Here is a 12,936-nt window from a genome sequence, read left to right as displayed (position 1 = left end):
TCTCTGAGAATTGAATTTCCTGGAAAAGTCTGTGAGAACAGGCGAATTCAAATTTTGCCTGATCCAGACATCTGTTAGTTTTCTCTTGAATTAAATCAGCAAAACATTGCATATTGAGAAGAGTTTGCCATGATTTCCAGAAATACGTTATAAAAGTTATCTTTTTTGTCCAGTTTATGTCCACTGAAATGCCAGTGCATATTCTGCTTGTACCAAGACCACATTTGTATAACGGTGAAAGGACTTTTAGAACAGAACATATTATATTAGAGCTCTGTAAAACACAATCTCCTTCTTGGCCTCACCAGTGGTTACTTCTCTTCTCTTACATTGCCTCCAATTTCAGATATCCTAATCTGTTACTGTTAAATTCTCCAAAGTATTAACTTATAGGATATGAGAGACACTTAGGTTAGTTTTTTTTTAGCATAATTAATAGATTGTAATAGTATGTAAGTAATCATTTTGCTTTATGGAGATTTGTGGAAATCCTATTCTCCAGGTACCAGTCCCATAGACAGGCCCACATATCTACAAGATATTTATGGCATATACTGTTGATATAGACGTCCAAATGTTTTACCCAGAAATGAAACGGATGGGTGAGATTAGAAAGCCATGTAACAGCACAAATCTTAACCATGGACTTTGGATATTTCAGCTTGTGCCTATTCAAATAAACGTTGCTGAGCTGCATTACTAGAAATAGCCCATAGACAAGAGGGGTGCCGTTTCTGGAAAATTAACAGCCATGTTTTTCTAACCCTTCAATCTAGTTAAATCTGCAGAGAGAGGATCATTGATGGAAAATAAAATAGCTGCAGAAAGGAATGATCTGAACAGAATGAGAATTGTGATGAAAGCCACGAGTTATGAACTGACATCAATGTATAATTCTCTGAAATATTCTAATTGATATGGTACCAATTTATGGCTGGGCATTTCCATCAGGCTCATATATTCACACATTTCAGACCACAGCGTACGGCTTGAAGCAGTAGAAAGAACAAGAGAACAGTCCCAATGGCAGAATATTCTTGGAGGCAGAGTGAATATTATAAAGCAACTTTTAACAAGGCTCCCAATACAGTTGTCTGCCAGGACTTTGCAATATTTAGCTGGCAGGATGAAAAGTCATAAGACTAAATTGATTCTTTTGTTAACAAGCTGCTAAACCACCGGGGGTGGTTAAAAAAAAGTAAGTCCCATAGAAAGTAATTAATTTATACATCCTTTAATAGATCTACAGCGTTGCTCTACTTTGAAGACTGATCACCAACTTTTTTTGTTCTGATACGGATCTTTATAAGATGTAGCATACAAATGTAGAGCATCCAATAAATTAACAACCTCGAGAGAATATATATATGTAATATGTATATATATATATATATATATGCACATATATTTATTATACAGTTTTTTCGGTTCATGGAAAAGAAGTGAGGAAGATACTAGGTTGATATTGATTAAAACGTCTGCCTATTTGCTTTGCCTATCAGGTAGGGTAGATTGAATAGAGTTGGTGGAAATGTCTACACAAACTTACCAAAAAATATGTCTGTATCCAAAGGTCCACATACACATTAGACTAAAGTCAGAATCACAGATGTCGGTGGGATCAGCCAACAGTCTGAGGTCGTGTTCACACTGCAGTATTTTGGTCAGTATTTTCACATAAGTATTTATAAGCCAAAACTTGAAGTGGAACAATTATAGAAAAAGTATAAAAGAAACATTTATACACCACTTCTGCGTTTTTGAGCCACTCCTGGTTTTGGCTTACAAATACTGATGTGAAATACTGAACAAAATACTGAACGTGTTGACGTGGCCTAAGGTTTATGGGTCTTCCCGATTTTAGCAAGAAGTATCCAGGGCACCGGGTATATTCTTTAACAGACTTCTTTATTGATCGCAACATATAAAGTTAAAGCTGAAAAGTTTTGGCCACAGATGGTCTTTATCATTGTATAAATATTTAACTTTTCTAAATTGTAGCTCAATAAAGGCCTGTGGCCAAAACGGTGAGGTTTTAATTTTGTAAGTTGTGATCAATAAATACATTTATTGAGGAATAACCCTGCTGGCTTGGATACTTTTTGATGGATTTATCAGCAATATGGTGAGGAATTGCCGCAAGAGAGCGTGGATTTAAGGTACTGTGGGACGGAAATCTACTATAAACTTGTCCTTCTGATCCGATTCTGATTGGGGAGAGAAAGATCTGGTTTGCTGAATTTCAGCAACTGATCCTTTTGTTCTCCCTGGTGACAAGCCACTGCCAGAGGAGTCTGGCGGTGACTCTCTTATAAAGAACAGGAGATCACTCAGTCAAACCAAGTGTTCTTCTGTTTGGGGTATTCGGGAGAGACAGCAGTAGTTATCTAATGTGTATGGGGGGCTTTTGGGAAAAGCTCTATTACTGGTAATTACCAATCATGTATAGCACATACTATACTGTATAAAGGGCATGTCTTAAATTAGAAAAATATTCTACATTTCACCCCCTAAAACAGCACCACTCTTGTTTGTGGGCTGTGACTGGTATTGCAGGTAACTCCCACAACTTGAATAGGACACAGCTACAGTACCCGACACAGCCTATCAACAGAATGGGGAAGCTGTGGGGCAGGCCATCTTGTTCTTCATGTATTCTCAGTAAATGTGTACACAATTCACATAGGTAAAAAATAGATCATTGTAACTGTCTTTGTTGTGTTTTATAGAAAAATGTTGTGTAAATGTACCAGATTTCGCGATAGTGTTCTTCACACACTTGCGGCGCGTTTCTGGCCATCAAGTATTTCTTTTTGTCATAAGACGTTCACTGTTGAATATGTTAATTCATTTTTCTGTTGTCAAAGGATCTCATAATATAGAGGGCAAACACACAGAGCACAGTGGATCTAATGAAATAACTCAGTAATTGTGATTTCAAACTGCACATGTTAATGAAAGCTCAAGATAAATGCGTCTGTATAGGTAGACATCGGCAATATATCACGTATGGAGAGAAAACAACTGTGGATGGTAACCTACAAATCAGGATGGTGTCCCAAAACATTGTGACGTTATATTACAGGTGCTGGGGAGTTTACATTTAATTATCACCAAGCACAAATTTTACATAAATGTCTAATATACAGTCAATGTCTTAAGCCCCAGTGAACACTGGTCATCAAGCTAGAGAAAAGTTGTAACGTCAAGATACACAGAGATATGTGTTCCTATGGTCTATCTACAGAAGCGCACATTCTTTTCTCATCTGTAAACTACAGAAACACTGTTTAATATGTCTTTTTTGTTCTCCTGCAGCTAAAAACTAGCTCCTCGCCCAACAAGGAAGAGTGTCCCGGACATGTGTGCTTGATTCTGGAAATAACAAATAATGTTAGATTATATGCCAACAACTCCATGTCATTTAAAGGAAAAGGAATAAATGTGATTCTTTTGTCTGTCGTAGCACGGATCTCAGATTATGGGGAGAAAATGAGCTGCAATTTGAAAGCAGTCAGTCAACAGGCACACTTGCATGCTCACACACACAATTTCGGTTGAAATATAATGTACATTCAGCTGTGTTTCCTGATCACTGTGGCATCTGATTACTATTTACTGCAGTCTTCCGAACTTGGTGGCATGGCCCATACAGGGGTGTGCTGCTCAGGGTCTACCAAATGTATCCTCCATCATCTGCCTCGCCTGTTTCTCCCTCTTCCTCTTCTGCCTCCTCGCCTGCATCTTCTGTTTCTTTTTCTTCTTCATCTTCCCAGCCAACGCCGCTACCGAAATCTCCAGAGAATCCAACGTCATCTAGTACCAAAAACACGTACAACAGTTTGGTTTCATGACTGATATTAGTTGGTTGGTTAAAAGTGAAAATCTGCCACTTTATTTTTTTATCTACACACTGTAGCTTCAATATTTTGTTAAGATTCAACTTTTTTGAATGATAAAATTCTCTGTACCTGCATCCACCACTTAGAAGGTTACCATAAATTGATCCATCATTGAGTTTAATGCACTAAGGGCTTACATAGAAACACTGGCGCACAGCCATAAACATCATATATAGATAGGGGGTGCAAGTAGCAGCATGAAAGCATGAAGAAGGGGAGGAAGAAAAGACACTGCTACAAAAAATGCACACCACCCAATATATAGCAAAATAGCAAAACACACTTTATTGGCAAAAAAAAACATAAAACCACTTAAAATCACTACGCCACTACAGACCACCTAGATATATAACGTACATATATAATATATACACATATATGTGAAAATAAGTACAGCTTGTCAATATACCCATAGGATATAAACACGTATATGGTAATACCTTCCTGTCTAGCGGCTCATGGGGGGATCTACAGATAACCCTATATAATAGTAGCTGATAAAAAACCCAAAAAAGGTATAGACAAGATAGTCAAAAAACCACCCATGTATAGTGGTGGAAAAAAAAGTCCTATAGGTGAATACAGATCAAAAAGGCATAATACCTGCAGTGGAATAAAAACCCACCTAAGAACTGGCAAGCCGAAATATCCAGGGGACTGAGTAGATCATAGCCCCACGCGTATCGCCTCCCAAATGAGGCTTCGTCAGGGGAAGTATATGGCCAGCCAATGCACAAGTGTATACACTTGTGCATTGGCTGGCCATATACTTCCCCTGACGAAGCCTCATTTGGGAGGCGATACGCGTGGGGCTATGATCTACTCAGTACTTGTGCATTGGCTGGCCATATACTTCCCCTGACGAAGCCTCATTTGGGAGGCGATACGCGTGGGGCTATGATCTACTCAGTCCCCTGGATATTTCGGCTTGCCAGTTCTTAGGTGGGTTTTTATTCCACTGCAGGTATTATGCCTTTTTGATCTGTATTCACCTATAGGACTTTTTTCCACCACTATACAAGGGTGTTTTTTTGACTATCTTGTCTATACCTTTTTTGGGTTTTTTATCAGCTACTATTATATAGGGCTATCTGTAGATCCCCCATGAGCCGCTAGACAGGAAGGTATTACCATATACGTGTTTATATGCTATAGGTATATTGACAAGCTGTACTTATTTTCACATATATGTGTATATATTATATATGTACGTTATATATCTAGGTGGTCTGTAGTGGCGTAGTGATTTTAAGTGGTTTTATGTTTTTTTTTGCCAATAAAGTGTGTTTTGCTATATATTGGGTGGTGTGCATTTTTTGTAGCAGTGTCTTTTCTTCCTCCCCTTCTTAATGCACTAAGGGCTTGTCAACATGCTGCTTTTTTGACTGTTTTTTTTTTCCATGCGTTCTAGCAGCGGCAAAAAAAGCAGCAAAGTGAATGAGATTTCTGAAATCTCATGCACATGTGGATTTGAGCCCTCAATCTGTTTTATGAAATCTGCAGCATGTCCATTCTTTTAGCACTTTTTCTTCATTTTTCACCCATTCAAATGAACGGGGTAAAAAAATAGAAGCAAAAATGCTTTCAAAATGCAAGCAAAAATGCGTCAATAACACGCATATTTTTTGCAGGACACAAGAAAGCAGAAATTAATGCTCACATTGCTGTGCACCAGAATGCGTGACCATAGAAATCTACACTATTACGTACCTGGGGCCTTTGAGGCCTGTTTTCAAATAACATGGAATAACTCAAAACATTTTTTTTTTCAAAGTTATTTGAAAGTAAGCATGCATTCCCACTAGCTCTGGGGTCCGCCTGGACGGGATTTCGAAATGGATCTGACCTCCTGGTGACCCCGGCTAAGGCTGGTAGAACGCGTACCTGGGGCCTCGCAGGCCTGTCAGGTTACTTTTTTATTATTTTCTGTAAAACTACTTTAGTTACAATTTTGAAACTCTAGGTATTCCTCAGCTATATAGTTGTTAGTAATTTCCAGTTGTTCATATATTTTTATGTTATAGGCATTTCGTATAGCAACGCTTTTTTTGTGACTACCCCATATTCACGTACCTGGGGCCTTTTAGGCCTGTGTGCAAATAACATGGAATAACTCAAATAAAAATACTTTTCAAAGTTTATTTTAAATTTGCAAAGTAAGGATGCATTCCCACTAGCGCTGGGGTCCACCAGGAGGGGATCCGTAATGGATCTGACCTCCTGGTGACATCAGCTAAGGCTGGTGGAATCCCGGCATTCCATCAGCCTTAGCTGGAGTTACCAGGAGGTCAGATCCATTATGGATCCCATTCTGGTGAACCCCAGTGCTACTTGGAACATAGCCTAAGATGTGTATAATTCCAAAAAAAAATTATGTACATAAAACAACAAAAATGTAACTAAATGGGCATGCCCAATATATTCACTCAGTACAATTTTTTATGATGGATACATTTTTTCTTATAAAAAGTTTTTACATAAAGTCTGTAGCAAACTTGGTGCAGGAATATTTATTTTCCACTTTACATATTCCCCGACAATTCTTGCATATTATTTTTTCTTCAGAATGTTCCCTGCATACATTTTGTCCGCAAGTAGAACAGAAACGCTCCGATTTTCTTTCTTTCTTTGCTGGACAAATATAGCAGCGCTTTCTTTTTTTTTCTCTTTGCTCTGGCTGTTCCTGAAAGCATATTCCACATCGGATCATTGCCTCTGTAATTTGCCTTGATAAGCATATCATGCTGCTTCTCTCCATCATAGTAGGCATCAAAAGTTCATAACAAAGTTCTGTCAAAAATATACGTCTATTGTCCTTCCTGTTGGCATGGAATTCTGGATTAGTTTGACAATAAACAATATAGCTATTGAGGGATGACACATCAAGGATATTGGAAAAAAGGGCAACAGGCCAACGTTTAGTCTGCCTTTTACACGAATATTCAGTAATCATTTCGTCCATCTTGTCGACACCTCCTTTTGTCTTATTATAATGAAGTATAATTTCAGGTTTTTGTTTCCTGTCATTGGTGTCAATACTTTCATCGTGATGCATTGTGCTCAGTAATATCACAGATTTTTCTTTCTTGGCTTTATAGGACACCATTGTTGCCTCATTGCAGAAACCGAATACACTCTCGTAGATTGGTCGCTGTGCATTGTGCTTCATTATTGGTGGAATTTCGCGGCGGTTTGGTCTCATTGTACCAACAAGTGTTAGTTGTTTCTGAAGCAAAAAATTGGCCAGTTCTAAATTAGTAAAATAATTATCCATAGTGATATTTTTTCCAGAATGGAAAATTGGTAAAGCTAGTGTTTTCACTATGTTGGAACATAGATCTTTCTGGACTGGAGCGTCAGCTTCTTTTCCACAGTAAATCATGCCATTCATCCCATAATAAGTTGCTGAATCGCACATCCAGAAAATGTTTATGCCGTATTTAGCTGGCTTAATGGGCATATATTGGATAAATTTGCAACGTCCCCTAAAGGCAAGAAGTTGTTCGTCCACTGTCACATATTCGCTAGAATTGTAAAGTTTGTAACAGTTCTTGATAAAAAGATTCCATATATAGCTAATAGGCGCTAATTTATCGGTTGCCAACCTCACAGGCCGAGTTCTCTTTTCATCAAAACGAATGCATCTCCGAACAGCCTCAAATCTATCTACGGACACAGTGGCTTTGTAATGTGGATCTGCAAATGGGTTCAGAAATAACTCTCTGATTGGCACATCATATGATTTAGTCGACCCTGCCAGAAGAGTAAGGCCAATATAGGCATATAGTTCCTCTTTAGTTAAATTTTTCCAAGTTTTTTTTTTTCCGAAGCAATACGTTTAACTTCCACATTCGTACACAAAACTACCTCATCTGCAATATCATCTGAAACAAATTTACTGAAAACATCTTTTTTGGACATGAATTGGGAAATTCCGACAGCTCCTTGAGGAACTCTAATAATGTTATGTGATGGGGTGCGTGCATGAGCCACAGCAGTACTGTTCCAAAAAACATTTGTTTTAGATGTTCTACTTGCACATTCTGCTGGATCCATTACTTCTTCATCATCTGAGGAATCGCTGGACGATGAAGTTGATACATTAGCTGGTGGAATATACTCTTCATCCGACAAAGAAATGTCACTGTCTTCATCACTATTGAAAATAATCGCCTCAATTTCTTGGACAGTCAATCCCCTTGATGTAGACTGTGCCATTGTAATCTTAGATGTGAGTAAACTAAAATGAAAAGTAAAAAATAAAGATTACAATCAGGCTTGTGCACTATACACTGTGTGTGCTAAGACTTTGTTAGTGTTTGTGTGCTTAGGGTAAAGTACAGCCCCCCTACTCTTACCTTCAACAAATCACTTTCTTGTAAGTGCAGTAGAAGCCTCTGGTTTTGGAGCTCAGAAAGGTTCTTTGTTACAGACCAAAGAAAGCTGACTTCTTCCTCCAAAGTCTCTCCAGCAACTAGGATTTAGGACTAAAGGACCTGTACTGACATCATAATCACGTTACTTTGTGAGGGGAAACTCCCTTCCAGGATCACATTACCATGTCAGGCAGAATCCACACTCTTCCCAGCAACAGCCATCGACCAATAGTCATAAAGACTGAGTCATAAGTTCTTCCCCAACAACAGTACAGACAAAAAGACTGAGGAGTACATGTAAACCAAAGCAGGCCTCAAAGGCCCCAGGTACGTGAATCTGGGGTAGTCACAAAAAAAGCGTTGCTATACGAGATGCCTATAACATAAAAATATATGAACAACTGGATATTACTAACAACTATATACCTGAGGATTACCTTGAGTTTCAAAATTCTAACTAATGTAGTTTTACAGATAATAGAAAACAAGTAACCTAGCAGGCCTGCGAGGCCCCAGGTACGCATTCTAGGGTTAAGGGAAACCTGTCACCAGGTTTTTCCCAAATAAAGTAGGGACAGCACCTGTAAGCTCTCTTATACAGCACACAAGAATGTAATATGTAAGTCCCCAATCTGCCCTGCTAGGCAAATAAATAGCTTTTATTATACTCACCTACAGCGCTATCCGGTCCGATGGTCATCACTGGTCTTGATCCGGTGCCTTGTGATCGCCATCCTCATTAATCCACACAGTGTCATCCATCACACTCCTGCGCAGATATAATTATCTTTGCCCTGCCCAGAGCAGAGCAAAGTACTGTAATGCGCATGCTCGAGAAAAGGCCAAAGAGTGCCGGCACATGCAGACTACAATATTTTGCTCCATTCTTGGCAGAGCAGAGAGAAGTGCACCTATGCAGGAGCAAGATGGAGAACACTGTGTGGATGACATAGGACGAGTCAGTCACACAAAGCAGGGAAGGAGGACAGAAATTATAAAAGAGGAGGCACCGGGTCAAGACCAAAGACGCCCATCAGACCGGACTGGACTGTAGGTAAGTATAATAAAAGGTCTGTTTTTGCATTGTAGAGCTGATTGGGGATATATACGGTAGGTGCTTCTCACAAAATTAGAATATCATCAAAAAGTTAATTTATTTCAGTTCTTCAATACAAAAAGTGAAACTCATATATTATATAGAGTCATTACAGAGTGATCTATTTCAATTGTTTATTTCTGTTAATGTTGATGATTATGGCTAATAGCCAATGAAAAACCAAAAGTCATTATCTCAGGAAACTAGAATAATTAACAAAAACATCTGCAAAGGCTTCCTAAGTATTTAAAAAGGTCCCTTAGTCTGTTTCAGTAGCTTCACAATCATGGGGAAAACTGCTGACTTGACAAATGTCCAGAAGGCAGTCATTGACACACTCCACAAGGAGGGTAAGCCACAAAAGGTCATTGCTAAAGAAGCTGGCTGTTCACAAAGTGCTGTATCCAAGCATATTAAGGTGTTGTTTTCAGATGAAAGTAAATTTTGCATTTCATTTGAAAATCAAGGTCCCAGACTCTGGAGGAAGAGTGGAGAGGCCACAATCCAAGCTGCTTGAGGTCTAGTGTGAAGTTTCCACAATCAGTAATGGTTTGGGGAGCCATATCATCTGCTGGTGTAGGTCCACTGTGTTTTATCAAGACCAAAGTCAGTGCAGCCGTCTACCAGGAAATTTTAGAGCACTTCATGCTTCCCTCTGCCGACAAGCTTTTTGGAGATTGAAATTTTGTTCTCCAGCAAGACTTGGCACCTGTCCATACTGCCAAAAGTACCAATGCATGGTTTAAAATCAACCATATCATTGTGCTTAATTGGCCAGCAAACTCTCCTGACCTTAACCCCATAGAGAATCTATGGGGTATTGTCAAGAGGAAGATGAGAGACACCAGACCCAACAATGCAGACGAGCTGAAGGCTGCTATCAAAGCAACCTGGGCTTCCATAACACCTCAGCAGTGCCACAGGCTGATCGCCTCCATGCCACGCTGCATTGATGCAGTAATTAATGCAAAAGGAGCCCGATAAAGTATTGACTGCATTTACTGAGCATACATTTCAGTAGACCAACATTTCAGATTTCAAAATAATTTTTTCAACCTGGTGTTCTAAAGTATTCTAATTTACTGAGATAATGACTTTTGGGTTTTCATTGGCTGTAAGCCATAATTATCAACATTAACAGAAATAAACACTTGAAACAGATCATTCTGTTTGTAATGACTCTATATAATATATGAGTTTCACTTTTTGCATTGAAAAACAGAAATAAATTAACTTTTTGAAGATATTATAATTTTGTGAGAAGCACCTGTATATGCTGTATATAAGGGTTTACAGGTGCTGGTCCTGCCATATTTGGAGAAAACCTGGTGACGGGTTCCCTTTAAAACACTAACCATTGACAGAAGGTAGAACACTGCACCCATATCTCATTAGACCAGTTAAGGTTCTGTATGTTCTTGCACAGATGCAACTTTACAAATACTCTACATTAAACATTTGTTAAGTCCTTTTATCTAGCTGGTGTGCTTTTGTAAAAATGTTCCAAATTTGTCAGAAGTTCAGAACGTCTTCTCCTGCTCCTTACTGCTTCCTCATCTCAGTATTACAGATAGCAGCAGGGGGATTGCAGAGAAAAGAAGTTATAAAAAAGGAGGAAAGTGCACTTGGATAGGCAGGGACAGGGGGCAGGAGGGCATGTTCCCCCAGTACATGTAAAGGATAATGTCAATGCTTTGGGTCTGAGGATCCCATGGACTTACGCCGTGATTTATCATCATCAGTGATGTTCATGCTTGTCTTATCGGAGTCAGTCACTCACGATTCATTAGGAGGTGCATGCCTCTTAATGAAAAAGTAGAGTCTGGCAAGCGGTGTGCTCCTCGCCACAAATCATACTCCCGCCAAATTTCTGCATAAGCAATGTCACAGCTCACTATGAAATAGACAAGCTGTGGGGTCACTCCTACATTGCGCCCCTGCCCCGACCCCTGCTCTGACCATTTTGGCCTCTTGTGAAAACTGCAAATGTTAAAAATTTTTAGTCTAACTGTGTGTTGAGCAAAAATTTTGCGACTTTTCAAAGTGATTTCCACCAGGATTCTGGCTTTGAAGAATTGGTGCCTAACACTGAAAAACACAGAACACAAACCTCAGCAGAATACATACACATAGATCAGTATATTTTGAAAATGACAATCATTATTCATGACTTTCTATTTTAGTTGTTTGTGGCCATACAGATATTCAGTAAAATGGTAATTCACCGCATGGCCATTAACACTGAAAGTGTTTTTAGCTGCTATCGTATGCAAACCACAGTGATCTAAAAGTTGGAAGATTTTTTAAAGGCTGCACCTGTAAAGATGAACTATAAATACAAGTTTATAGAAGTGATGTTATTTGTTCCTGCATCTGTGTAGGGGTAGCATGGCTGTCACAAGGAGGTGATGGGGCCTGGTAGCTGCCAACCCATGTGAGATCATAGCTGACCTGTTCTCCTGGACTTCACACCTCAGAGTTGATTGAAGTCTATTCAGCTTCTATCTTGTCTCCTATCTTGTCAGTTATTCATTCTTTTCTTCTAGCTCTTTTGTTTCTTTCCATGTCTTTCCTTCCTTCATTTAGCACTGCACTCGCCCTTCATACATTTCCTGACTACACTGATGGCTCTCTGCAAAGGCTGACAGCTGTGACCCTAGTGAAGGGTAGGAGTCAGATACTCCATAATGTGACTCCACTGCTGACCCTTGGCAGAGGCAAATGTTCCTCCCCTTGACTGTGACCAGACATTACTGCAGTACTAAGTGGTATCTCAAGTGGCCGCACAATGTATCGGCTGAAGGAGGATGCTGTGGCCCTGGCTGGCTGGCGTCAAGAGCGTAAGGATTGTGCGCCCCCTCAGAGGTACCTTATATCACTTCCTGAGGCAAGATGCTCACAGGCCCTGTGGCAGATGCAGTCCTGGGCAAATACCATCATTCTTTAAAATGAACCAAAATTATCAGTAGTATTTTCATTTTTGTATTTAAGATATGATGTGTTCTCTGGAGAGAACAGTAAGTGTCGGACGTAGCACAATACCTCAGTTACTCTTACCACAGTCTGGGTTCCCATGTATTCTGGTGCCTGTTAGCTCGGAGCCATGCTGATCCACACACCAACACTCTCCACTGGCTTGGTCACACTGCATCTTCCTGTAATATCCATCTTCATCACAGCTGGGAATAAACACTCCTATGACACAGACATGACTGACTGTTATAAATTCCCATATATGCCGCAATGCTCAGGTACAGTTGTGCTCAAATGTTTACATACCCGGCAGAATTTTTGCTTTCTTGGCCTTTTTCAGAAAATATGAATGTAAACACCAACATTTTTTCTCCACTCATGGATAGTGGTTGGATGAAGACATTTATTGTCAAACTACTGTGTTTTCTCTTTTTAAATCATAATGACAACCCAAAACATCCAAATGACCATGATCAAAAGTTCACATACCCCATTTCTTAATACCGTGTATTGCCCCCCTCTAACATCAATGACAGCTTGAAGTTGGTTAATTGTGGATGAGTTTCTTTATTTTCTCAGATGGTAAAGC

General features: G+C 39.4%; 1 protein-coding gene across 1 annotated transcript in view; it reads right to left on the bottom strand.

Annotated features, from left to right (window-relative positions):
- Positions 1 to 1,990: 1,990 nt before the first annotated feature.
- The window catches only part of SPOCK2 (SPARC (osteonectin), cwcv and kazal like domains proteoglycan 2), a 243,991-nt gene continuing 233,045 nt past the window's right edge, over positions 1,991 to 12,936 (bottom strand). Inside the window, exons 9-10 of the mRNA XM_077259136.1 lie at positions 12,432 to 12,569; positions 1,991 to 3,816 (exon numbers count right to left, since the gene is read on the bottom strand). Coding sequence (XP_077115251.1) covers positions 3,674 to 3,816; positions 12,432 to 12,569 — 281 coding nt within the window. The 3' untranslated portion in view covers positions 1,991 to 3,673. The remainder of the gene's footprint in view (positions 3,817 to 12,431; positions 12,570 to 12,936) is intronic.

The sequence above is a fragment of the Ranitomeya variabilis genome, chromosome 4, assembly GCF_051348905.1.
Source record: "Ranitomeya variabilis isolate aRanVar5 chromosome 4, aRanVar5.hap1, whole genome shotgun sequence".
NCBI classification, from domain to species: domain Eukaryota; kingdom Metazoa; phylum Chordata; class Amphibia; order Anura; family Dendrobatidae; genus Ranitomeya; species Ranitomeya variabilis.
The sequence above is the reverse complement of the archived record's forward strand: the minus strand, read 5'-3'. Positions and strand labels throughout refer to the sequence as shown.